This window comes from Nyctibius grandis, chromosome Z (assembly GCF_013368605.1).
Source record: "Nyctibius grandis isolate bNycGra1 chromosome Z, bNycGra1.pri, whole genome shotgun sequence".
NCBI classification, from domain to species: Eukaryota; Metazoa; Chordata; class Aves; order Nyctibiiformes; family Nyctibiidae; genus Nyctibius; species Nyctibius grandis.
In genome coordinates, this window is record NC_090695.1 from 1,588,551 (window position 1) to 1,614,996 (window position 26,446).

Consider the following 26,446-nt stretch of genomic DNA (forward strand, 5'->3'; position numbering starts at 1 on the left):
CGCTCATTTCCCGTCATCTCCGCGCCCGCGGAGAGCCGGAGTGCGCGGAGGCGGGTGTGCCCCACGGCCCCGGGCACATCCCCGGCGAGGCCAGGGTGGGTTTGGGGGGCTAAGGGCAGCGCCTCACCACGCCAGGAGACTTGCGGGGGGGTGTGTGTGGTTGCGGCGGGGACCCCCTCGCCAACCCCGGCTGACAGCGCTGTCTCTCTCTCCCCCTTCCCCGCCCGCAGCTGGAGCGGAGCAGCCCCCCCGGCGCTGAGGCGATGGCGACCAGCCCGCTGCCCGGCCCCACCGACATCTTGCTGCCCTCGCCGTCCAGCGCCTACCCGCCGGACCCCATGAACCAGCCGAGGGCCGGCCACGCCGCCATGAAACCGAACCAAGTGGGGCAGGTGATCCTCTACGGCATCCCCATCGTCTCCTTGGTCATCGACGGGCAGGAGCGGTTGTGCTTAGCGCAGATCTCCAACACCCTCCTCAAAAACTTCAGCTATAACGAGATCCATAACCGGAGGGTGGCTCTGGGCATCACCTGCGTGCAGTGCACGCCGGTGCAGCTGGAGATCCTCCGTCGGGCCGGGGCCATGCCCATCTCCTCCCGCCGCTGCGGTATGATCACCAAGCGGGAAGCGGAACGGCTCTGCAAGTCCTTCTTGGGGGAGAACCGGCCCCCTAAACTGCCGGATAACTTCGCTTTCGACGTGTCCCACGAATGCGCCTGGGGCTGCCGCGGTAGCTTCATCCCCGCCCGCTACAACAGCTCCCGGGCCAAGTGCATCAAGTGCAGCTACTGCAGCATGTACTTCTCCCCCAACAAGTTCATCTTCCACTCCCACCGCACCCCCGACGCCAAGTACACCCAGCCCGACGCCGCCAACTTCAACTCCTGGCGCCGTCACCTCAAGCTCACCGACAAAAGCCCCCAGGACGAGCTGGTCTTCGCCTGGGAGGACGTCAAGGCCATGTTCAACGGCGGCAGCCGCAAGCGGGCCCTGCCGCCCGCCCCCGTAGCCCCCGCCGCCCCCGCCGCCTGCCACCCGCTGGGCTCGGTGAAGGCGGCGGCCGCCGTGGTGGGCGGCGGGCTGCTGAGCCCGCACCTCCTGGCCGCCCCGCCCGAGCTGCACCAGAAGCGGCCGCGCTTCGACGAGGACGAGGAGCTGCAGGAGGCCGTGGCGGCGGCGCACGGCGGCAAGAGCCCGCGGAGCTACCCGGTCATCCCGGTGCCCAGCAAGGGTTCCTTCGGCGGCGTGCTCCAGAAGTTCCCCGGCTGCGGGGGGCTCTTCCCGCACCCCTACAGCTTCCCCGCCGCCGCCTTCGGCCTCTGCCACAAGAAGGAGGAGGGCGGCGGCGGAGCCGATGCCCTCGGCGGGGCGGTGGCACACAAGGCCGGCGGGGGGGCGGCGGCGGCGGCGGGCGGCGGCCTCTCGGGGCTCTTCTGGCCGGGCAGGAAGGACGCCGCCTTCTACCCGCCCTTCTGCATGTTCTGGCCGCCCCGCACACCGGGCGGGCTGCCGGTACCCACCTACCTGCAGCCGCCACCTCAGCCCCCCGGCGCCCTGGGCTGCTCGCTGGGCGACGGGGCGGGCCTGCTCCGCCAGGCCTTCCTGGACCTCTCGGAGCCCGGCGGCGAGGCGGGGGCCGCGGGGCTGGGCACGCCGCCCGCCGCCGCCGCCGCACCCCCCCCGCCCGCTCCCGCCGCTGCCGCCGCCGCCGCCGCGCGGGACCCGCTCTTCGAGTCGCCCCCTGGCGGCGGCGGCGCGGAGCCCGCTTCGCCCGCCGCCTCGGAGGGGGGCAGCGGCGGCGGCGGCGGGCGGGTCCCCGCGCACCACCCGCACCTGCTGGAGGCGGTGGCCGGGCGCAAGGCGGGCGGCGGGTACCACCACTCTAGCGCCTTCCGTCCGGTGGGCGGCAAGGAGGACTCGGAGAGCCTGGCTAAGCTGCACGGCGGCGGCCCGCCCCGCCCCGCTTCGCCGCTGCAGCTGCTGCTGCCGCTGCCGCCGCCGCCGCCGCCGCCCGAGGAGCCGGGCTGCGAACGGCACCCGCTCCCCCCGCCGCCGCACCCCCAACACCGCCTCCTCTCGCCCGGCGGCACCAGCTGCAGCTTCGCCAGCGAGGACAGCAGCGAGGAGGAGGAGGACGACGAGGAGGAGGAGGAAGAGGACGAGCCCGAGGTGGACGTCGAGGGGCACAAGCCCCCGGAGGAGGAGGACGAGGAGGAGGGCGAGGACGAGCCCCGCGGTGGAGACCCCTTGGCAGCCGGCGGCCGCTTCCCGCCCGCCCGGGGCCTGCCGGAGAAGGGAGGCCGGGAGCGGCCCGTCGCCGGGCCCTTCCCCCGGCCGCCCGCTGAGGAGAAGCCCGGGGATGCCCAGGCCCCGCTCCAGCCGTCTCCCGGCCCTGCCCGGGCGGGCAGCGGCGGCACCAGCCCGGCGCACCATCCGTCCCTGGAGGAGCAGCCCTCCTACAAAGATGTAAATGTCCCCTTAGGCCCCTTCCCGCTCCCGATGCCTCCCCGGGGCTGGAACGGGGTTCCCTGGGTGGGGGAGACCGACAGTCAGGTACCCATGCCGCCACGTCAGGCACTGGGTCCCCAGCCACCATGGCAGGCCGAGGCTGGGCCTGGTGGGCCACGGTCGGACACAGCCCACCGGGGTCTTGTGGGGTGTCTGGCCCACCCCACCTTCCCACCCCCAAAATCACGCTGACCCAAAGCCCACCGCCCAGCGGTGAGGGCCTGCTCCCCAGGCGTGCCCATCCCGCTGGTGAGCCGGCAGTGCTTTACAACGCGCCAAGCACACCCGGCCCGGGCATGGCGGCCAAAGGCCAGCCCTGGAGGCTAACAGAAATAAACACGGCAGATTTATTCAGTGGGTGCCTTGCCCAGTGGGCTGTCGGTGGTGTTGGTGGCCATTGCTTGGTGGCCTGACCTCCTCATCCCTGATTAACTAGTGGGAGAAAATAACCCAGGCCCCATCTCAGGCCAGGTGCCCTCACCCACCCTGCACGTTGCCGGCAAGTTTCCAACGGGATGTGCTCCTTCCATAAAGGCGGCTGTGGAAGATGCCACGGTGGGATTCCCCACCATGTTGTTTCCGTGGGCGCTGTTGACAAACCGCCCGAGACTGCCTATGTGCTCCTAGTCCTTTTCGATACTGATCTCGTGCGTTTCGCTCCTTTCTGTTTTTCTAGAATCAGAAGAGCAAGGAGAGCAATCAAGTCATCTTGCCTCCCAAAGAGGACTCCTTCTCGGGTGAGTACAGGCGTGGATCTGCCCGCTCACCACGAGGTGTGGGAATTCACAGCTCCGCGAGCTGTGTGGGTTTGTTCTCTATCGCTCGATTTAAACAAAAATAAATCACTTCCGTGATTTCAATTAAAAAAATCCATTAAACATTCTAATAGTCTCTCTATGGTGGTAATTTCGCATTATATTCATTCACATCCAAAACGCGTCTCTGTGCGTGCTGAATATACAAATATATATTTACTTTTTTTCTGGATGCTGATACTCATTTTGGTTTGCGGTTTCTTGCTGGTAAAAGTGTTTTAAGCGCTGCGTTTTGTTTGGATTTCAGATAAGAACAAGGAGCATAATTTTTTCATCACAGATTCAGAGCCTTCAGGAGGAGATTTCTGGAGAGATATAGCAGGTAGGCTCAGAAGAAGGTAGAGGATAAAGAGACAGAGACTTAAATTCATAATCAAATGTCTGAATATTTAGTACAAGGGTAAAGATAAAAACAATTCCAAGCAAATATAACTGAGAGAAATGCAAATAGGTGGAAAGCAGTGACATTAATAGGAATAAGATTATTAATTGCTGGGCATATTTCAGCAGAAATTTCAGAAATGTATCAGGTTACACAATGAAACAGGCTGGAAAAGCATAAAATGACAATAATTGAAATGTTCTCTTTGAAACCTTCCATTAAAAAGGATCACAGCTTATTGCTTTTAATATCTGTCAGAAAGACATTAAAGGTGTTTTATGACATCTATGCCAACATTTATATTATCTCCATGATAATGATCTCTACACAAAATGTATAATACATTTACAAAAATTACATTATACAAATTAAATGAAACCACCTTTTACTGATTGCTAAATGTCTCCAAGGGGTTTGGGAAAGACGTGATTAGAAGTTTTGATACTAAGTTGTCTATTGCAGTGTCTTAAGGAGAGGGTTTTGTTTCTTGGGAAAAAGGAATCTAATTTTCCATTTATGTAATGCAAACTGCCTTGGCTTTGACTATTCACGGTTAATTGACTGTCAAACGAGGTTGTTATCCTCAGGCAATGTCTGCAAATTTGCCTGTCAAATGAGACAGAGAGAGCAAGCGGGGAGAGAGAGAGTTGTACACGGAGTGGAAATGAAGAAATGGGATCTTATAGAAATCTTATATAATAGCAGAGAACAATTGAAAGATCGCATTCACAAATGTAGCCCATTTCAAAGGGTATTTTGTTGAAACACTTACTAATAACGTGGTATATGAGGAAGAAACGTACCAGCGTTTCACATTTTTGTAAATTTTGTGGTTGAGGGATCGAGGTTGTGGACCAATGGATAGCACCTAATTATCTTCTATACTTTCAAATAATTACCACTGAGAGCACAGCAGTGATGCTAGCAGAAGTAAACCTTAAGAACCTGAGAATTTTTAGGAATACAGTACACTGCGCATAGTCAGCGTTCTGCACTGTGGCCAATTTATTTTGGAAAAAATACGTATTTTTTGTCTTCTAGAAAATGATTCTATCCATGCTCATTTTAAAAAGTAAATTATGGTGATATTTTGCTTTTTACCTAGAAGTTGTAGCTCCTCTCTCTCTAAAACTGCACATATTTTGTATTCAGTGACACTGAGAGTCCGTGGTAGCAATATGTTTATCACCACAGTAAATTTAAATGTAAATTTTAGTTTTCAGAGGGGTGTACTACCGTGCATATTTCAACTCTGTGGAGAGTCTTAAATGCATTAAGTAAACTGAGAGCAGCACCTGGGTGTTTGAAGGTCTCGGGGTTGGATCTGAGATGTAAAGGAATCCAAAATGTTCATGAGCTCGTTCCTGACGATGGTTTCTCTCTGCTCTCTAAGCAAGAGCAGTCCCGTTCTCTTCAGAGAGAATCACATCCGTACATCTGTGTAGGATTGGGCCTTCACAGTATCCGCAGTGCTTTTCTGCTTGGTTGTCAAACCATTTTGCAGAATATTTTGGCTCTCCAATTTCTTTAATATACTTAATACATTTATGACTTTACTTAAAGCTGTGCCTTCCTAATGAGACGAAGAAAGATGAAATGATCCTGGAAATTCCTCTCCGTGTGAGATGGACTTGTATTTATTAACTAAACCTACTAAAGAGAGTCTTAAAACAAAAAGCAATTTTCTGTGCCAGAGACGATAATTTGTCAGTGTATATGTTTGCTTCTTATTCTCAAGGTGTCAATGAACTTAAAAATTCATAATAAGCAGAGCTCTTCCCGAGGCTGAAACAGATACAGGCTTGAAGATCCTGTAGCCATTCATCCTGCGTAGCCAGTAAACTGTCGGTGAAAATCCGCCTTCCTTTTCTGTCAGGCAGTGCTTGGAAAGAGCTCGAAATTGTTCAAATTCCCATGGCATTTTCGAAGGGTAACTGTGACTGACTTACGTAACTGGTCCGGTTTTTAGGGAAAAGCTGCGGTTTGCCATCCCGACCCTCCTTCAGCAGCTGGAGTTGAAGGGTAGAAGAGCTGCGTGTGTCTGGCACACAACAGCGTTGCGAGGCTGCCGTGCAAACACTGTGTTTATCTCAAAGAGAAGTTGAGTTCTGTAAGCTGTGCCCCAACCAATCTAGTTTTTTATCTGTTTTAATGAGAAAGGGGAGCTCTAAAACTGGGTGTTAATAACAGCTAGAAGTCAGCTTCGCAAATCTTGTTACAATTTCCCCATTTTTTTTCTTTTTAATTTGTAAAAGGTGGTTTGGCAGGCATTTCAGGAGAGTTCAGACTAGAAACGGTGAGCCAGATTCTTCTTTCATTTACTCTTAAATATATATCCAGAATAACTCTGCAAATATTGCTGCAATTACTGTGGATTTACAGTAGCTCACGGAAGGGTGAAAACAGCCCGGTTTATTATGTATGGCAGACTGGACAGTTGCTTTGTCTTTACTGGGATAAGCGGTAAAGCATTGGATCCAGAAGTTAAAAGACAGAAAATTTCATTACAGAAAGCGTTTGCAAAAAAGCAAAGAAGTTGAAAGTTGAAATGAGGGAAGACAAAGCGAAGTTTCAGAGGTGGGACCCAGCACTGCATCTTAGTAAATAAGATTGTGCATAAATCCATGGATCTGCACGAAAGAGAAAACTGCAGATGGGCTGTAGGACTGGGTCCTTATTTACTATTCCTGTCTCTTTTCTTTTCTGTTATTCCTAAGGAGCTCAGGAGCTCTCTTTGAATTATTAAAAGAGAGAGAAACGTTGTTGAATTTCTTTATTTTTTGCAAGTCTCACAATATTAGATGTGGTGTTTGGTTTTTTTTTTGAAGCCTCATCTTCTGGAATCTGGTGAGAATCTCGCCTTCCGTTTAAAACAAACCAAGAATTAGAAATTTTCTAACCCTCATGCTTCTAGAATGAAGTTAAGAAATACTTCCCAGATATATGCTTAAGGTTCAGACCAAAAGCTGACTGATTTGTTGACTCTCTAAAACATTTCACATTTTTAAGTTGGTCACAGTTTTGGAACGTTTGGTTTGAAACCCTGAAACTGTTTTCTCCTCTATCCGTTAGTACTTCAGTGTGGATTTTTTTTAATTGGATGTCCATGTTTTAAAATATAAATTAGACTTTATCTGTGCAAAAATTAGAACTAGGTTTGTTTTAAAGTTAAACTAATTTCAGGGCAAATTAACATTTGATGCTTCATATTTTGTAAGATACGTATATCAGCCCCAGTACAGAAAAGTGCTTAAAAGACACTTATTGAATTTCCTAAAATAGGCGTATTTTCCCAAGTCCTGATTATCCTATTGATTATTTCCCCAAAAAGCAGTATGAATGTGCATGACATGTGAATGTTTTCAGTCAGGGTAGGATTTCTTCAGGACATACACAGGAACTGTGCATGTCTTAAAGCAAGTAATTAATTGCAAATACAGATGGAGCCTTTGGAGCTCTGAAAATCTACAGGTTCACACCTGCCTATGTTTTTAAAATGGAGATATATATATTTATACCCAGAAGATACCAACATCTTCACTGCTGCGGTCTTCGTGTCTGCAGACAGCGCTCTCTCCAGCTAAAAATACTGGTGGATGTTTAAGTTACGGTAGACCATCGATGCTGCGGGCTTCACGACGGTGAAGCTCACCTGGTGGGAGGGAACTGCAGAGCTGGTTGGCAGGAATCGTGTGCTCTGTGACACTTAAGTATGTCTAGGAATAACAGGGTCGATGCTGAGACGCAGGCAGGTGGATGATTTTGGTTGATGTAGAGAATGTGAGTTGAGGACAACGCACAGGGCTGAGAGTCAGGAGAGCCGAGTTATATTCCCGGTCCGTCGGAGCTCTGCGCTGGGCAAAGCAGTTGCACGTTGACGTAGCTGAGTTGTCTTGGGCCAGCGTGGAAATCTTTAGCTGCTGTTTGAAGAGCGCATTGAGAGCTTCCTGAGGAAGGAGCGCTGGAGATTGCTCTAGGTGGCACAGCGTGAAGAGGTAACCTGGCTATGTCTGGTTTGGTTTTGTGCAACGAGGGCGATGTGCATTTATTTTGGGGAAGAGTAAATTTAGAAATGTTTCTGTTTGTTTCTTTTATTGAAAATTCAGAACTTAACTACTCCAGTGGGTGTAGAGCTAATAAAATGGTGGCATCACAAGAGCTGAGGTTGTGTCGATGTACAAACCGTGACCTTTAGTTTTCAGCGTATTGATGAAGTAATTCAAGGTGTGTCTACCTACAGACATCATTTCTCCTTTCCTCTGTGGGTGGATGTTCATGTTCCAGGATAAGAAAGCTGTTTGTATAACCCAAAAATACAACCCATGTACCTTTATTCCAGAATAACAATGTCTGTGCACCTGAGCTACTGGGGAAGAACAGAGGTACCAAAAGCTTTAGCTGAGGCAGTGCGAACTGGCTATGAACACTTCTTCCCCTTTTCCCCCTAGCCAGCAGATGGTTGAGATATAGTTTGATTTTTCTGAATAAACAGAAGTAGGTGTGCCTTAAAGAAAAACTAGGTGTCCCTACCAGGGGCTGCACAGCTTTCAGTGCTCCTGTTTTAAACACTGCTACAAGTTTGCGTGTAGACAAGGCCCAAGAGAGTTATGGTGGAGCTATTAGAAGGGGAAGTGATTTTTTTCTTAGACTGATTAAAATTCTTTGGGCTTTCTGTTTGTTTGTTTTTAAACACCTATTCAGCTTTTAATTAACATTTAAGAGAAAGGAAGCTGGTTAAATATTCAATACCTCCTCCCTTTCAATTAAGGTAGAACAGTACACAACGCGTGATGAGGCCTCTGGGAAGTATGGAAAAACAGAGAAGAGTAGGCTCCTGATTATCATTTTCAGGGGGACTGGAAAGGTGAAACCCATCTACTTATTATTACCCTTAACAATAATAATGTCAAGGCTTTTTTTGAACATCAGAAAGCAGTTTAAAAATGCAGTTATTCTTTAAAACCCTATATACTGAGGTTTGCCTTTAAATACCTTCACTTTTCCCATCCTGTTCTTTACTTATTTCGGGGGCAAGGATGGGGGTTTTTCTAATAAGCCTTTTCAGTAGTTTAGTAAAGAGGCTGCAGATGCTGAGGAAGTTAGTCTTCATGCTACATGCTCTTATTTTCATTTTGCTGCAGTTCTTTCAGACCCAGCGAGTCGGCAGCCTCAAAACATACAGCCCTGAAAGCTCAACCAAGCAAGTGGGAAAGAACTACGTTGCCGCCATGCTCTGTGCTAGCATCTAGTCTCTTCGCCTTTTTCATCTTCCCCCTTGAAAAATCCAGTTACCTTCTGTCTGCGTGTCTGTTATCTCTCAAAATTGAACATAAAACATTCAGAAAAGAATGCCTCAATGAAAGAAACTGATTGGAAAAATATACTAATATTTACAATGCAATAAATACTCTTCCTAAACTTAAATTCCTTCTTTTTGTTTGTGTGTACCCTAATTTATATAACAAAATACTTCTTTTGTTAGCAATCCTGTTTAAAACAGAATTATGTTAACTAAAAAAAAAAAGAAAGGCCATCTTACATTATGGAAACACCTCAAACCCAAAAGGTGATGTATTTTTGAGCTTGCTATTTCTTTTAGGGTGGTGAGACAACTTACCTGAGGAAGATACTTTGTTTATATCAAATATCACACAGAAATGATTTTTTTTTTAATCATTGTGTTATGTAAGCAGATTTTTAAAATGGAATTGCTGGCACCAGATATCAGTTGTGTAAATGTGTATGCCTGAACGAGTGGTTGCTTTTTTTTTTTTTTAAGGAACGAAGAGATAGCAGATGCTAAAATGCATAGCTATTGGATATGTTTCATATACTATGACTTCAACGTTTACTGGATATAAGAAAGCATTGATTTTTAAAAACAGAAACGAATGTTTTGCAAAAAGATTTCTGACTGCATATAAAACAAGACTTTCCAATTCAACTTTAAAATCAGCTTATTGTGATGACCTACTGTCAAATGCATGGTGACAGTACGAGTTTTTAAAGTAGCTGCTATTTTATCTGTTGTGTAGTGACCTAGTCAGTGCTATGGCTTTTTATTTTCAAAAAAACCCAAGATATTTCCTCCATGATTCTTTTTTCCAATACATAAACACATGAGTAGCTTTATATGTATGTCTTTCTTGTGATTGCTCATTGGTAGAGTCAAGGATGTGTATTTACTGGCTGGACAAAACCAAAAATTAGTCCAATTAGTTCGATAATTCGTTGTTTACCAAATATTTTCTTAATTATTGAGAGTCCATTTCTATTTCAGCTGTAAATAATAGAAAATCTCCCATTAATTTCAGCTAAAGTGATATTTTTTTCTTTTAGAAACCTTTTTTCATGGCTTTTTGTTTCAAAACCCTGTTCATAGAAATTAGAGGAAAATTTCACCATTCCAGAGGATAATGAAAATAACACCTTCTGTCAGGAGGTTCATATTTAAGTCAAACTGTCATCCAGGTGAACTTAACAACTTGTGAAGTTTTTTTTATTTATTTATTTTGTTTTATTTTATTTGTAAAGGAAAAAGGCTGAAAGAAGTAGCATGCATATATCTGGAAACAGCCAAATTCTGTTATCTAGAAAATTCTTTACTACTATTTGATTAAAAGTTACATGAGCAACCTTAAGACAGAACTCTCTGAATTGGTTGACCTCAGAGGTGTATCCTTCAGATGCAAATACCACTAATGTCAATTTTATCTCAGCTGGATATAAATTATATCCAGTTACAACAAGCCTGTCCTGTAGAGCACTAGAAGGTGACAAAGAGCTGATGAAATCAAAGAGGCTGGTGCAAAAAGGATTTTGCTTGTGGGTTTGGGAACAGGGTCCTGCCCAGCTAGATCGCATGGACTTCCCATCATGAAGAGAGGAGGTGAGACTGTAGAGGAGGCTCTGCCTCTTTCTCAGCTCGCTCCTAGTTGCTGATAAGAGCATCTTCAAGAGGGGTTAGAGTGAAAACAGGGATCAGTTCAGCAGACGACATGCAAGAGGGGTGCTCCTAGGTATCGAGGAGATGTCAGGTCTTGTCTGTAGGAAGCCGTGGTGTAGGTAGATACTTTATTAAACTAGAAGCAAATACAAGTGCTGCAAACATTTGTGCTACGCACGCAGAGATATGTAGATAAACCTCAATCTTACTCTCTCTGTTTGTTTTTTTTCCCCTTTTTACTCCAGATTCTCTGAAGCAGTTGCATAGTAAGGACGATACTGATGAAAAGCAGTATCGGTAAATCAATAACTTTTTTCTTTCTCTTTTTTAAGGCGAACACACGCAAGAAACCAATTCACCTCATTCACTGAAGAAGGATGTAGAAAACATGGGGAAAGGTAAAATAAATAAGGGCCTCTTACGTTATAAAACTGCTCTTTGTTTTAATAGAATATGAGGATAATAGGGGGCACTTTTGTTCTGCACCATATTTTAAGCTTGTCAAGTAACATATGAATAATATATGGACCTTTGGGTGGATATAATTGAGATTAATGCATATATATCAATCAATACATGACACTGTAATATAATACTTTAAAATAATATATTACATTGATTTATATTCATGGCTTTCTGCACAAAATCTATTGTAGGTCTGTGCAACACTTTCTTTTTTTTTATAACTGCTAAAATATTTTGTCCTGTAGTAATGAATGGCTCTGCAACTGTTCTTTCAAGAATTATTTATACAGATTAGCAAAACCACTTTTCTTTTCTCTTTGTTAGAGGAACTCCAGAAGGTTTTGTTTGAACAGATCGACTTACGGAGGAGACTAGAACAGGAGTTCCAGGTGTTGAAAGGAAATGCGTCTTTCCCAGTCTTCAGTAAGAGACATATCTGTGGTTTTGGTATTATTTGTGGGTGGGTGGTTGTTGTCACATTGTTAAAATGGGAGAGGTATGTTCTCAGTTGTGTTGCCAGGGTCTTTGGCTTAGTTCTGCTGAGGTTGATGGCACTTCTGCCGCGGCTTTTCAGGCTGCCCAAGCAGGTCTTTTGTAGGGAAAATCTGAAGCTGGATGTCTGTTTTGGTGTATGTATATTCTACTGCTTTTGATAACACTGAATACAGTGAGTAGACAGAAAGAAGTCTGGGGCTTGGGGTACAGCGATGTTGGTGGAACCAGCTGCTCGGAGGCTTTTGAAGACAGGGTACTTCATAGTCATCTTTAGGTGGTTCCAGCTGGTGCTGGAGAATTGGTTTGGCCTGTGTTTAGGAGTAGAAAGACCTGTTTGGATTTTTCCTCTTGAGATAGGCTGTTTGAGATGGCCCTTTCACAACAGCTGATGAGCAGGGTGCTGCCTAGGGGTGATGGAATGTTCTGGGCATGTGTTAAATAAAAGAAAACAAAATGGACAATTAGTAGGGTTTTCATGAAGCTGCCAGAAAGTTGAACTGCAGGCACAGGGATATGGAAAAAGACCTATTGATTGAGGCCTTTTGAATTACACTGGCAGCAACAGGGGAAAGCATGCTTCCAGGATAAATCCCATGTACACCAGGACAAGCTAGAAGACACAGTGAGGGCTCTCCAACATGCAATGAATGTAGTGTTACAGAGATGGAGTGACCAAGGCATCTCCATTGCTCTTTGCTCATCTGTAACTCAGCACCACATAGAGATCAGTACTGTTGTGCAGGCTTCCCCATGCCTGGCTGTCATGGCTCTGCAGCTGCCTGCCCAGACAGTCCCCCCAGTTCAGTATTAAATGCAGCCTAAAGGAAAAAGCGTGTTTGAACCCACCTTTTGCTCCTTCATGGAGTCCAAAGGAGGTCTGACAGTATCTCCATTCAATATTTTCCTAATGTTGATGATGTGAGGTTTTTCAAACTCTGCTTTTTAGCACTCTCCATTTTTGTCCTTGTTTTGTGGATGGAGCACCGTGGAGTTACTTGACCCACAGTAAGCCAAGACAGGTACATTAAAACCTTCCCAGACTAACTGTCAGGCTCTTCTGCCATTTCCTAACTTCTCTTAAATCCTGCATGACTGAAATGTTTGACCAGCACTCGGTGCAAAATGCCTTCGTGCTGGTTTATCATAATTTCTTGAAGAGTTCAGAAACTCTTTTTTTGTTAGTCCTCCGAGTTCCTTCATAAAAACTCCAGGGACAAAAACCAGTATTGCCAGTACCCCTGAGGTAAGTCAGTCAACCCAAACCCACTGCTGCAAGCTGAGGAATGTTGCACCTCCATGGATTGCAGGAAAATATGGGAACACAGATGACATTTTCCTATTATTAAAGAAAATATGTTTTTACTCCTTTCTGTAGCATCAGATAGGCTAAGTTCGGGGAAGAAAGGAAGAGTGAGGACTCTGGGAATGACTCCATCTTTAGTCCAAATATTGAAAGATGTAGACTTTAACTTCATAAATAAAGGACAAGAGCCGCCTGAGGTGGTGCAGATATTAACGAAAGGAGGATAACCTCATCCTTCAGTATAAATTTAGTCATTACTAGGGTTTGGGAGTGAGGTAATTTTGAAATAATTTGTGTAGATCAAAACACTGATATGTGGTATTGGCAAAATGACATCTTGGAGTTCTGCCATTCAGGTCACTCATTTATCCTTTTGTTCTTCTACAATAAAATTAATGCTCTGTCATTGCCGTGTAAATAAACGCTGCAATTAAACCACATGAAATACAATTCAAATAAAAGAAAAGAACATGTACGGCCGACCAAGGAAGTGGTGACTGTATGCCGGCTTGAAAAATATGTGGTTTCAATGTACCGCAAAGTAGTGGTCAATTTTCTTCAGGATTAAAATAGAAAACAGATAGTGTGGCTATAAACAATATATACAAGTGACCGTAAAACCTATTTACAGATTTAGATTTACCAAAAAAACACCCCTCCTCCACATATAATAAAACAAGAAGGGTCTTTGTAAAGCAAGTAAGTGTAAAATCCAAGATAAGTGTGGTTTGTCCTCTAGAGCAGTATGTGTTCCAGCAAAACAGGTGGGGTCTGGTCCAGACTCTCGCTGCTGGCCAGGGTTGCTGCTTTAGGTCAGGTATTAGAAATGATTTGTTTTGCCAGATTTCCCAAATTCATAACTGCCTGTGGTGTGTTGGATAGGGAGGAGCTAGGGAGAGATCAAACTGAAGGAAAGTGGAGGTAAAATTAAAATTGTATTGATGGATTTATCATGGCTTGGAGACATCTGAGGCTGTACAAGGGAGAGAAGAGCAGGCAGGTAACAGTCTCTATATCCCAGTCTGGCTCACTGTAGCATTGGGCTGAGTGGCCATGGGGACTGAATCTCTGTCCCCATCCTTGAAGCTGCTGAGGACAGGAACACATTGCTGGGGTAATTCTCACTCCCACGGGTGAGGGTGATTCTCCCTGTGCTTTGCACTGCCCGTGGGTAAGTGAGGAGCCTTTGGCTTTTAAGTCTTCTCAGCCTTTTTTAAATAGGAGAAAATTCATCCCTGTTTCAGCAGGGAGCCAATGTGTGAGATGTGGAAGGTAGTGCTGTGTCTCTAGAAAATGCTCCTGTCAGGTTACCTGGAGTTAACTTGAAAGTCACCTTTTTTTGGGCCTTGCATTTAGAACTAAGCACGTTTGGGGCATTACACATTAATAGCATCAAATCACCTCTCACAGCAGTGCTATGCAGTGTTGTGTGTAAATGGTGTTTGGTTTCTATGTTCTCCTCCTGGAAACCACTGTTAAATGAGAACTGATCTGATTTGCAAGCTCATTTAGCAGTACAATGCTGCACACTTCTCTGTGGCATCTTGTACCTGCTTGAAATGTGGTCTGTCATAATTTATAAAACAGCAGACCTTGTCTTCTGCTGTTTGCACCCTTGTTTTTTATATTGTATTGTACTTGAAAGCTGCAGATGAGGTTTTCCTTTGCCTGTAAGATCTCTCAACGCAGAGATCACTTGAAGAAACTAAAAAAAGATCAGATCACTTGAAGAAAATCAAAGAATTTACTGTCCTGATAGAAATATGAGCACCTGTGCACAGTTGATGGCATGTTCTCACAGAACCCTCCACTGGTTTGTACCTTTGGTGTCGGCTGGCATGCATTTTGTCCGACTGCATTTAACAACGTGGTAATAAAATGGCAGAGAATTTGTCTGGATAGTTAAAGTATTTAATTTTGTGTTAAGAAAACTATTTAAATATTCATATCTTTTGGGCATTGCTCATGGCTTTGTCTGTAAGCATTCAGACTCAGATAAATACTGCTGGAAAAAAACATTATCCTTACCATTAACACTCCATTTCCACTGTGAGCTTGGACATTTGGAGTGCAGGACTGAGCAAGATTTCTGAGCTATTTGTTCTGAGAGGTGATGAGCCTGTGAAGAGGCAGTGGAGAGGAAAGTATTGAGGAAAGAAGGAAAATTTCTCCATGTAGCCTATCCAGAGTGAAACTGGAGGATCTCAGTAGTAGCTAGCACAGATCTGTCAGCCTTTAGTGACCAGGACAGGAGGTGGTCACCTTTTTATACTGCACGGCTTTTTTGGGGCTAGGAAGAGAGGAGCTGCAAACCTGCTTTATTTCTGTTGGTTTCTTTTTCTGGTCTTGTTGGAGTAGGGGGAATAGGCTAAAAAATTCTGTTGGCATTTAGTTGAAATCTGAAGAAATTTATTAAGATAATGTTGTCGTGTCATTTTCTGTGTGGTTGTGCTGGATCCTGATGGTTTCAGCCTGACAAATTTTCTGACTCTTTCTTTGTTTCCTTGCTATTTTCTTGTTGTACTAAAGTGCCTTCTTGCCTTTTAAATGAGATCTTGCTCATCATTCAGAGAGGGCAAAATTCTTGTGTGAAAGAGGAGGACAGAGCTCTGCCCCCTTGTACTTTTTTCTAGCTCCTTCCTACACCCATACTTGGTGGGGACATGTCCCCTTTCCCTGCAGGTGAGATATGTCCTTCCTCTCCACTGTGTCGTGCCACGGCTTCTCACTGCCTTCCTACTCCTGCTTTTGGGGTTGAGAAGTCGTGGTGAGGCTGTGCGGCTGGTTTGGGAGTGGGTGAGCTCCCAGCACTGCGGCAACACACAGAGCATTAATAGGAGCTGCTCATTCTCACCTGGGCTCAAATCTTTCCATTGCAATGTAGGTGTTTCTGTGACTCCCAGTACTGTGCTATTGAATTATCCCCCAGTCACTTAATCCATTAATTCTCCCAATGCACCTGGCAGATGAAGCAGTGCTGTTATTCCTGCTTTAGTGGTGATGAAAGGAGGCATGAAGAGACACACACACAGAGTCCATAGAACAGGTATTGAACCCAGGCTTCCTGAGTCCTGGGCTAGTGTCCCAGCATCCAGCATGACTATTTAACTCCTTTAATTGGTTGGTTGTAAATAAACCATTTTAGCTGCCTTGGCCTTTAGTGCCCTTCTCCAGGCTCTGGGTGTTGAGGTGCTCCATGCTAATTTCTGTTGGCATTCATCTTGCTGCTCCCATGGGCCAGGACAGGCTTCAGTCTCCCAGATCAAAATTATGTTGGTTGCAGTGGGTTTTCCTTCCTCTTCCATTTAATATCCCATCAGTGCACCCAGGTCTCCATCATGAAACCCTCCAAGTTATTTGCCTCTTGTCAATAGTTTTGTTTATATTTTTCTGTCTTTTTTTCCCAACCTCCAAGAGCAATGTTATGGAATGCAGATGAGCAGTTAATCTTCTACCAAATGAAGTTTTGTCTGAAATGGTTGCTGAGGAGGAAAATAAGGGGAGGAGGAGCTGCTGGAGAAGGAAGGCTGGCCTGTGCTGTAACCCAGCTGTCCAGGATCTCCCTTTCAAAGACTTTTTTTCCCTTCTGACTTTCACGTCACTCTTTATGGAGCTTTAGTCTGAGTTTTGTTCAGATCCGTCAGCACTGTTTTACAAACTACAAATCAAACCCTGTATCCTTGAATGTTTTCTCTTCTCACATATTGGACAATCCCTATTGATGTCAACAGATTTATGCCAAAGCAAAGAAGAGCAGGTTTTGCTCTTCAGTGTTGGTAGAAGTTTGACTAATGACTGCAGAGTCTGGCCCATTGAGAAAATCCCTGTGAGAATGAATGATAGCGACAGAAATTTCACAGCCTACATTTGGTAATTGGGCAAGTAGCTGAATCTGATTTTTCCACAGTTTTTCTGTTGTCTATAGTGTCTCCTCCTCCAGAAGAAGTTTTTGTTAGGCATGAGTTTTAATTGGGTGAAGAGCTTTGTAGTGCTTCACAATTCCTCAGTAGTGATTGGGTTTGATTTCATTTGATATATATGAATTCTGCTGTGGGGGCTCTGTTTTAATTACTGCGCCTGTTCTTTTTTTCCCCCCCCTCATAGATAATTTTCAAGATCAGATGAAGCGGGAACTGGCATACAGAGAAGAAATGGTACAGCAGCTACAAATTGTAAGTTTGCCTTCTCTGCTAAAAGTGTTACGAACTGTCACTTTATGTTTTTTAAATGCACTCCTCAAACTTTTCCTTCGTGAGCCCTGCAGATGTCCTATTACTGAGCTCATATTACCTTATACTTAGCAAGACGTAAGCATGCAGTTCTCAGCTGGTTTAGAGTCTAATTACCTGGAGATTTACTTTCATACAGTAACCAGATGGGTCATTCAACTGAACGAAATGTGTTGACACTGAGAGGTGCTTCTTGAGAGAGAAACGTGAGGACTGAATCAGTAAACCTTAAGCAGTTAAATGTTTCTAACTTTGAGTTGCCAAAGGGTGCATTTCAGCCCTCAGTAGGGAATCGTTGTGAGGCCAGCTTCTCACTGGCAAATAAACCTTAGGCTGTGTCTTTTTCAAATTTCAGCCACTAGAAGAAGTGCTTAACTCAGCAGTAAAGGATCAAGTTGCCAAAACACAGTTTAGTGAGGGCACACATTGCTGTTTGGTGTCTTGTTATTTTAAAATCAAGAGGGATTTTGTGTGTGTGTTGGTGCAACTCTAGATCATTGCGTACAACTGTGTTGTTTTGAAAACATAACATACTTAATCCAGTACAAGCAAGGGGTGTGGAGTATGTGAAGGTGTTTCTTACTCAGATATTGCTTAGCGTGGTTTTAAGAGCTGGGCATTGTGATGAATGTGAGGCTGTCAGCTAATGCTTTATTTGCTAGTGCTTTTTCTGTGATCAGTCTGACGTTGTTCAACAGGGTTTTTTTGAGGCAGGCTTGCCAAATACCCCCACTTACCTGAATCAACCCTGTGCTTGAGCATCTAAATTTTCCTTGTGCTTGTCGCAGACTCTGGTGTGAAGAAGGCGTTGTCCAGCCTTCTGGTACTGTCATTTTCTAATTGATGGGTTAGGACATAAAAATAAAGCTGAAGGCCAGGATTGTCAAACTTGTGCACCTATGTTTAGAGACATTTAAGAGTGGCCTTATTTTTAGAGCTGCCGAACATTCCTGTTCCTGCTGACTTCAGAGTTTTCAATGAGAGATGGAGGGTGCTTGAAGGAGGTTGTTTATGGAGGAAATTCAAGACCAGAACATCTTTGGAGATTTTTTTTGCTGCTGGTCTCCACTCTTTTCCTTTAATACCTCCAGTTGTTACTGCGTTCCCCTTTGTCTCCCAATGCCAGGCAAGGAGTTTGGCTTGATCTGTGAATTGCATTGTCACAGAAGTTGGTAATTAGGATGCCATCCTGAAAAGCACTTCCCTTGCTGCTTTGGACTTGAGACAGGTGACCTGTCTGATTCCTGCTGTGAAGCACATTTAAGCACAAAGTTTGGGGCCCACTTCAGCCTTTATCTCCTGTGTCAGCTGAACTTGGGGCTAACTTACTCTTCCTCCCAGGGAGACGATGGATCATCTCTGCCATTCAGTTTGTGGCCCAGTTGTGAAGTTGTTTCTGAAACTAGATATGCCAGACCTCCAGTGAATCAGCTGTGGTGGTTTTTCTGATTTAGAAGAAGTGGAGAAATCATAAGGTTCAGTGTAGTGCTTTTTTCTTGGGCAGGAAAAGAAATATGATCGTGTAATTCACACCCTCTTCACTTACTGATGCGTGCTACAGAGAGACTAATAGTCATTTAATCATTAAACAGAGCTGCCTGAATGTACTTACAGAGAATAGTTTCAACGTTTAATGTCTTGCACCAACAGTTTAGGACCTCTTCACTCACTGTGGCTGCCTGAGTTTAATTATCATTAATAGAAATGTTGTCTAATCATCAGTAAGTTTTTATGCTCAGATTTGGGTGTCCCTCCTTGTATCATCAAGGCAGGTTGGGTATCAATGAGACCGATAAAAGCATGTTTGCATATGAAGAACTGAGAGACTGCTGCAAATAACCAGTGTGTTTGTTTAAGCTGGGTGCAGAAATCTTCAGTGATGTTTTGGTTGATAACTGATATGGAGTCAGCACTTTTGATGTGATAATCCCTGCAGTTACTTTAATTCATTCATGTGAATATATTTTTGTATGGTTGTATCTAGAATTAAGATTAATGAGCTGAATGTGCTAATGATAGAACTCCTTACTCCTTCTTGCGTTATGGCACAGATGAATTAAAGTTTTTGGTGCAGAACACTCAAAAAGCATGGTTATGTTTGATTTTTTTGTTTGTTTTTTTTGTCGTTGTTTTGTTTTTAACAGTGGCAGGTTGTTTTGTTTTGTATATTCCTGGGACACTATACTATTGCTTTAACAGAGCTGCCCACACCTAATTTTCTTGTTAACATGGAAGTGCAAAGAGAAAAGCAGAAGCGTTTAATGCATACTCACATCTTAATTTTACTTACAGCTTCATAGGTATATACCTTTATAGTATTAAACTCAAAATTTGCTGGTATAATAGCCACATAACTTGGCTTAATTGCTTTTTTTTTTTTTATTTTACAAACAATATAAATGCACAGAGTCAGTTTCTTGTGGGTTTTCTCACCGCTGAAGGATTATACAACTTAAATTAGTCCTTCCTGAAGACTTGTGCATGATCATGAAGGCATCTCCTATAACAGTGAGTACCAGAGGCAGGTTTTGCCCTAACGATGGTCTCACTCACCCCGAACTGGAATGCTTCAAGCTGTGTAACTGGGTAGTCAGACTTTAAAATAAACTACCTTGGAGTGTTTGATGTGTCAGATATGTCTGGAATATAACAAGCTGAAGCTAAGCGTGAAATAATTAACCAAATATAATTGTATTTGAAAACTTTTAGTGTCAACACCCACGGTAACCTGACTGTTACACGGAAAGGACCGCTCGAAGGTAGTGCTTCATGCCCAGCCAGTACTGAACACCCCACGTAACCCTTTTTTCTCACAGTTCTTGGGTGACACTGTGAAACTGCGGTGCAGAAGGCGATGCTAAATCTTCACGCGTGGGGAGCAGCCGCGCTGAGTGGGGTGGCAGCTCCGGGGGACGCTGGCATGGGCTCCAGGTGCCATCTGCTGCTCCCCGGCCCTCACTGCACCCGCAGCGCCTGGCAGTGACGTGGGTTTAATATTCTTCATTAAAAGCCTCAGTTAAAGCAGTGTTTAATCAATGGGGTTTTATTTTAATGCTCTGTCCGCTCCTGAGTTTTTAAAAAAGATATTTTATGGTTTCCTGAAAGTCAGGAGCAGGGCTCAGATCATTGGGAAAATGGGAGGTGGGTCCTGTTCTGTTACATCCTCTGTGATGGGTGTTGACTTCTTTGGACACAACCTGGCTTGGTAGGTAGCTGAAGCAGTGGGACGTTGTGTGGCCATCAGCAATTTCTGTTGAGAAGGGAGTTGGTCAGAGTGTTCAGAGCAGCTACCAGGAGGTATTGCAACCTGTTTGTGCCAAGCTCTAGGCCACGTGCCAAGAAGCAAATGATTGTCATATTTAACAAGAAAATGGATCTTAAATCACTGAATGCATTTTTTCTTCTTCCTTCAAAGTGCTGTTTCCCAGATTGGCTAAGTACAGTGCGTGTACTTGGAGGTCATATATAAAATATGGATTTTACGTATGGATTCATATGGATCATCTTGGTTTCTGCCCAGACAGCCTAACAAAGTACCGAGTCAGCTCCTGCTTGAGGCTCTGTATCTGTCTGATAGTGTTTTCTGAGCAGCTGTGTTGGTGGATCAAATTTAAAAAGCATGAACTTTCTTTCTAGCTGCCTGGTGGCAGAAAAAGATCAGAAGCAGCGTTCCCAGCATGATGATTTTTATCCTTTTATGTTTTTGTGAACCCCTCTACAGAGAAATAGAACACCAAGCAGCAAATTCAAGCTCCTGCAAACAGGCTAGGGTTTTTTAACTTCTTTTCAGGGGTACCTTACAAGTAGTTTGTAGGTTCCCAGGAAGCGCTGACCACAGTTGTAACCTATCCATCAGGAAAAGCTAAGGTGGTGGTCGTCACCCTGCCATTGTGGTTTAGGTAACTAAGATGAGGTAGTGATCAATCCCACTAATTTTACGTAAGGGTAAAAGGCAGGAGGTCTTGGAGACATGTTAGAAATGTGAATTACTCAGGCAGTCCCTTGTCTTTCCAGCTCAAGTGGAAAGTGTTGGTTTGGTTTTGTTTGTTTGTTTGTTTAATTATTTATACTCCCACGAACTGAATTCCTCATCACTAGCCTAACTTTGGGCTGATAATAATGTTCAGAGCTCAGAAGTGGATCCAGCTGGAACTCCTCTGATGTTTGATGGCTTTCTGCTCTCAGTGCTGCTTTGAATCCACTCTGTTCTTCAGAGGCAGACAATAAAATAAATCGGGAACCATCTACCTGCAAAATTGCTTTCTATCTCTGCATTGTCTTTCATCCTATTCTTTAAAGATTCACAAGGAGTGTTTAAAAGAAGAAAAAATCTACCATGTGATAATGTTGATAGATCTTCAGAGGTATAAGATCATGTTCCTCTGGGTCCTACTGTAATTAAGAAAAGCACCAGTAGGTTTAATTCCTATTTTCGGTTGTATATGGAAAGTAGGTGCTTTGTACAACTAATGTATTCATTATTCAAACAAGGAATATCCACATTTTTGTGTGTGAAGACCTTGGTCACCGTGTGTCTGTCACTCTGTATTCGAAAAGTAGAAATAGGAAATAGCAGTGCTTTATGGAGATTTGTGTTTTGGTCCTCTGCTTGAAGTGGTCCAAACATTCATTTGCCAAGAATGTTAGAGGCAAACATTGGTTCAGCAGAATGGCTCTTGGATTTCTTGAGCTGCATCTTGTGCTGAAGTACCTGTCCACTGACACCCAGATAATAACAGGTAAAAGAGCATTTCTGGAACTCTGTGTTTGCTGTGTCTTGCATACTCCAAGGCAGATTTCACTACCTTGCCCCCCCCCAAAAAACCCCAAAGAGATGTTTATATTTTTTTTCATTAATTGTTTCTTCTGTGCTTTAGCAGTTGGGATGATACTGCAGGTCTGTTTCCGTATGTTCTGTTATATTCATTGGATTTGTGGTGGAGTTCCTCGCCAGATTTAGTGGTACAAATTGGGAATATGTCCTTTTGATGCCAAAGGTAGCATACACATCCCTGACAGCGTGCAGAAAAGTGAGCTGAGAAGTACTGCAGAATTTTGTTTGCCACTGTCTGCTTTTTTAAGACATGTGAGCAAAACTGTATCTTGACAATGCATCTGGGTATGCCTTGAGTTAATAGGATGGACCTGTGCCTCTTTCACCACTAAATTCAAATGTTAAAGAAAAGGAATGCCTGGTAGAATTAATGGTTGTTAAAAAAGGAAGTAAAAGCTTCCTTTCCTTTACAGTGGGTAGAAATTCTGTTCAAAAATGGATGCATACGTACCAGAGAGCCACAAGCCAGCCTCTGCTATTGCCTGTGCGCAAAATCCTTTTTCTATGGTATTAGTGTGCTCCAGTACTTAAAAATACATAAGGGAGAGACTGCATCCTCCAGCCGTGACTCTCTATTGCCTTGCGTCCTGTGCAGACCCGTGCGCTGCCCTGAGCACATGGCACTACTCACCAGGAAGGAAGGAGTCTCTGAACTCGGCCCACAGCTATAAATACTTTCACAGGACAATAGCAGAGACTCACACTCTAAGGCATGCCGTTGGCACTTCCATTCCTCCTCCAGCTGTCAAAGGATCAGTGCATGCTTTTTCTTCTGGTTAATCGTTTATCCAGAAGCACCGTGTGTGCAGAGATTGTAGTTTTCCAGTGGCAGTTCAGCTGCAGATCTATTTCCTGTCCTGAATAAATATGCTTTGCTTTTGGAAGGGCTGTCTTGGCTAGACAGTGTTCTGACTGAGGTCTCAAGTGCACTCGCTTGGGGAAGAGTGGCTGGAAAGCTGCCCAGTGGAAAAGGACCTGGGGTTGTTGATCTATGGCCGGCTGAATATGAGCCAGCAGTGTGCCCAGGTGGCCAAGAAGGCCACCAGCATCCTGGCTTGGATCAGCACTAGTGTGGCCAGCAGGACTAGCACAGGGATCGTCCCCCTGTACTCGGCACTGGTGAGGCCGCACCTCGAATCTTGTGTTCAGTTTTGGGCCCCTCACTGCAAGAAAGACCTTGAGGTGCTGGAGCGAGTCCAGAGAAGGGCAACGAAGCTGGTGAAGGGTCTGGAGCACAAGTGTGATGAGGAACGTCTGAGGGACCTGGGGGTGTTTAGTGTGGAGAAAAGGAGGCTGAGGGGAGACCTTCTCGCTGTCTGCAACTGCCTGAAAGGAGGGTGTAGTGAGGTGGGGGTCGGTCTCTTCTCCCAGGTAACAAGTGATGAGACGAGAGGATATGGCCTCAAGTTCTGCCAGGGGAGGTTTAGATTGGAGATCAGGAACAATTTCTTCACCGAAAGGGTTGTCAAGCATTGGAACAGGCTGCCCAGGGCAGTGGTGGAGTCCCCATCCCTGGAGGGATTTAAAAGCCATGTAGATGTGGTGCTGAGGGACATGGGTTAGTGGTAGGCTTGGCAGTGCTGGGTTAACAGTTGGACTTGATGATCTTAAAGGTCCTTTCCAACAAAAACAATTCTATGATTCTATGAAATGAGAATTGTTTAACTAAATACCTGTACATAGACATCAGGTAATAGTGCTTTGGGGTACTGAAGATTCCCTCTTCAAGAAACAGAAGTTAGGGTGATGGATCATTGTGTGCCCCAGCTAGAGATGGGATGCAAAGGTGAAGTCTCCAAAAGAGGATGGTGTACAGAAGCTTCTTGGATGTCCAAGTGCATCAGGGATCAGACATGCGCTTTAGAAATGAATCTCCAATCCTGTCCGCTTATCTGCACTTTGCTTCATGTCGTGGAGCAGACTCAGAGCTTGCAAACTGGATTCCTTCCGGATGAAGCAAACCAGGATGTGGTCCATAAATACACGTAGGAGTGTGCTCTAGCTCTTAAAGGGTGATCATTACCCAGGACCAGACTAGAGCTAGCCTGAAGAAAAAAAACCAAGAGAAACGCAGTATGGACACTGGGTCTTTCTCCTGCACCCTACAGATCTGCTCCCATTGTGATATATTTCCTATTAATGGGGGCTTAATCATAAGAATCAGATCGCTTGCTTAAAAACAAACTATCTGCACTTCTGTTATTGCTGGCAGAACTTTGATAAGGGTCACGCATTGCATCTTCATGCCCATTTGAGTGCTGATCCTATCCTGCATTGCAACAGTCACCGCAGAAGTGCAAAAGGGGACTGTATTGTCATGAAGAGCCCTAAATACTATTCCACCGTGGCACCGGAGTTACCAAATACTCTTCCAATGACAAAACTAGAAGATGACATTGTAGGTGATTTAACTTGTGAAGAAAGTAGACATTTCCCTATTGGACACCCACCTCTCCCAGTTTCATTTATAACCAGGAGGATGGATAAACCAACATACATTGAAAAGACGCTGATGTGCCAAATATAGCAGAGAAATGGATTAAGAACAGTTAATTTCTGACAGAATGTACCCCATTGTATTATCTAGGTCGGTACGGCTTGGGAGATGTCCTATATAATTGGCGGCCCTGCAAACTGATGTTGCCTGTTGGCCGTTGTGAGTGGGAGAGAGGAAGAAAGCAGTTGGTGGAGCATCACACGGGTCTCAACTGAAATCTGCTTATTCAGGCACTTTGTTTGTGGCTCCCTTTCGAATCTAAACCATGCAAATGGGCGATCAGGTAAACAGTTTCTTTGCATACTCCTCTCTGCTGGAGTTCGTAGAGGAGTTTTCCAGCCCTTTGCAAACACCGTGTCCTGGAAGGCAGCTCTGAGGACTCGGTTGAGGGGAGAGCTCTGTTTTTTGGGGGGGATCTGGCAGCAAGCTTCCTGATGGCTTTCAGCTTCCATGAAGGGTACGGATTATAAGAGTAGTCAGACAAAACACCTGTATCCTGAGTCTTTCAGGTCCTCAGTGGTTTGATCCTCTCAGTTTGTGCACACCTATTTCCCGTTTCCCAGGGCTGTGTAGTGGGGGAAGCAGCATGCCCCTGTGAAAGGCTTCTTTCATTCAGCCAGACGGCTCATCTTTGCAGACACTGCTGCTTCCTGGTGCTGCTCCTTTCAATCACATTGACCTCCTTTCCTACGAGATGAAAGGGTTAGCTCCTGAGCTGCACATGCCCCCTTCTTTCCTCTCATCCAGAGCCTTCGCTGTTCTTTTCCTTATTGAGGAAGGCAGGGATGGAGGGAGATGACACTGCACTTTACACCAGAGACACGCTGAGCACAACTCACACAAACATCCTGACATACTGTGAGGCATAATGTAATTAAAACCAAACCAGGGATGATGCACAAGAATGTGTGCTAGGTATATAGTCAGTGGGTATGGATGTAAATTCACATGCTTGTAGTATGTTATCGTGTGTGTGCGCCGGATCACTCAAACTCTGTGCATTTGCTGTTCGTGCAGCTTAAGGCCTCGCTCCTGACTTCAGCCCAGCCTATTTGTCAGCTTGCAGTAACCTATTTGACATTATTTGTGAATATATTCTGGAGTGCCTGACAGCAGAAGCAGGTCACCTCAGTGTGCAGCAGCACCTAGGCGTGTAGGGACATAGATTTTTCTGATCCCAACCTGAATTCCTTGCAATGGTCCTTCCAAAAGGCAGCATCGAAGAATAGTGAATTTGTAGTCACTTGGATTTCCAGCTATGGAGAAATCTCAGAGCAATTTAGTTTTGTTGCATTCTAAAGGCCAAGCACTGAAAAAGAGCAGCCCTCTGCTGTATTCCCAGTTGCCAGTGAGCACATCATCCCACTTTGTTTCTAAATATAACTATGTTCCCTAATATGCCTGTTCTGTTTTTCTTTAATTATTTGTTCCACTTCAGTGGCTTCCCTCAGATTGGTGCAAGTCAGAGATAACTATTATGAACTTCCTAATTAAGGTGATATAAATACAAGAAGTCTCGTACTCCCAAACTGCTGTATTTTGGCTGGCAGTGATGAGTGAGTGTTGACTGCTCTGTTACAGACAGCTGATTTTTGTCCTCTCGCAGGTAGCAGCATGGGTGGTGGCTTTATTTTTGCCAGCAACTGATGCAAACAAAACGTCATAAGATATCCTTTGCATTGAATTTTAAGACATATCTGTCGTTTTAATTTGGTCCATTTTTATTTTATTTCTGCTTCAACATTCTTGCAGTTTTGCAAAGAGTTCAATCCTTTAATTTAAGGCACCGTTTCCTAAAATGATCTAGGGCGGCAAACAAAACCTTTCATTTGCAGGGATTCCAGCTTGGATGTTTCATTAGCCAAACCTTGGCTTAAAGCAGTGGCTTTGTTTCTGTGTCATTGCAGATTCCCTATGCAGCAAGCTTGATCAGGAAAGAAAAGCTCGGTGCGCACCTCAGCAAAAGCTAA

General features: G+C 44.9%; 1 protein-coding gene across 1 annotated transcript; it reads left to right on the forward strand.

The window, feature by feature from the left end:
• The first annotated feature begins 263 nt into the window (after positions 1-263).
• On the forward strand, positions 264-26,446 carry SKOR2 (SKI family transcriptional corepressor 2). The gene is made up of 7 exons (XM_068423749.1): positions 264-2,468; positions 3,187-3,247; positions 3,573-3,647; positions 10,986-11,051; positions 11,443-11,541; positions 17,021-17,088; positions 26,384-26,446. Exons 1-7 carry the CDS (start codon positions 264-266, stop codon positions 26,444-26,446), a joined length of 2,637 nt encoding a protein of 878 aa, XP_068279850.1.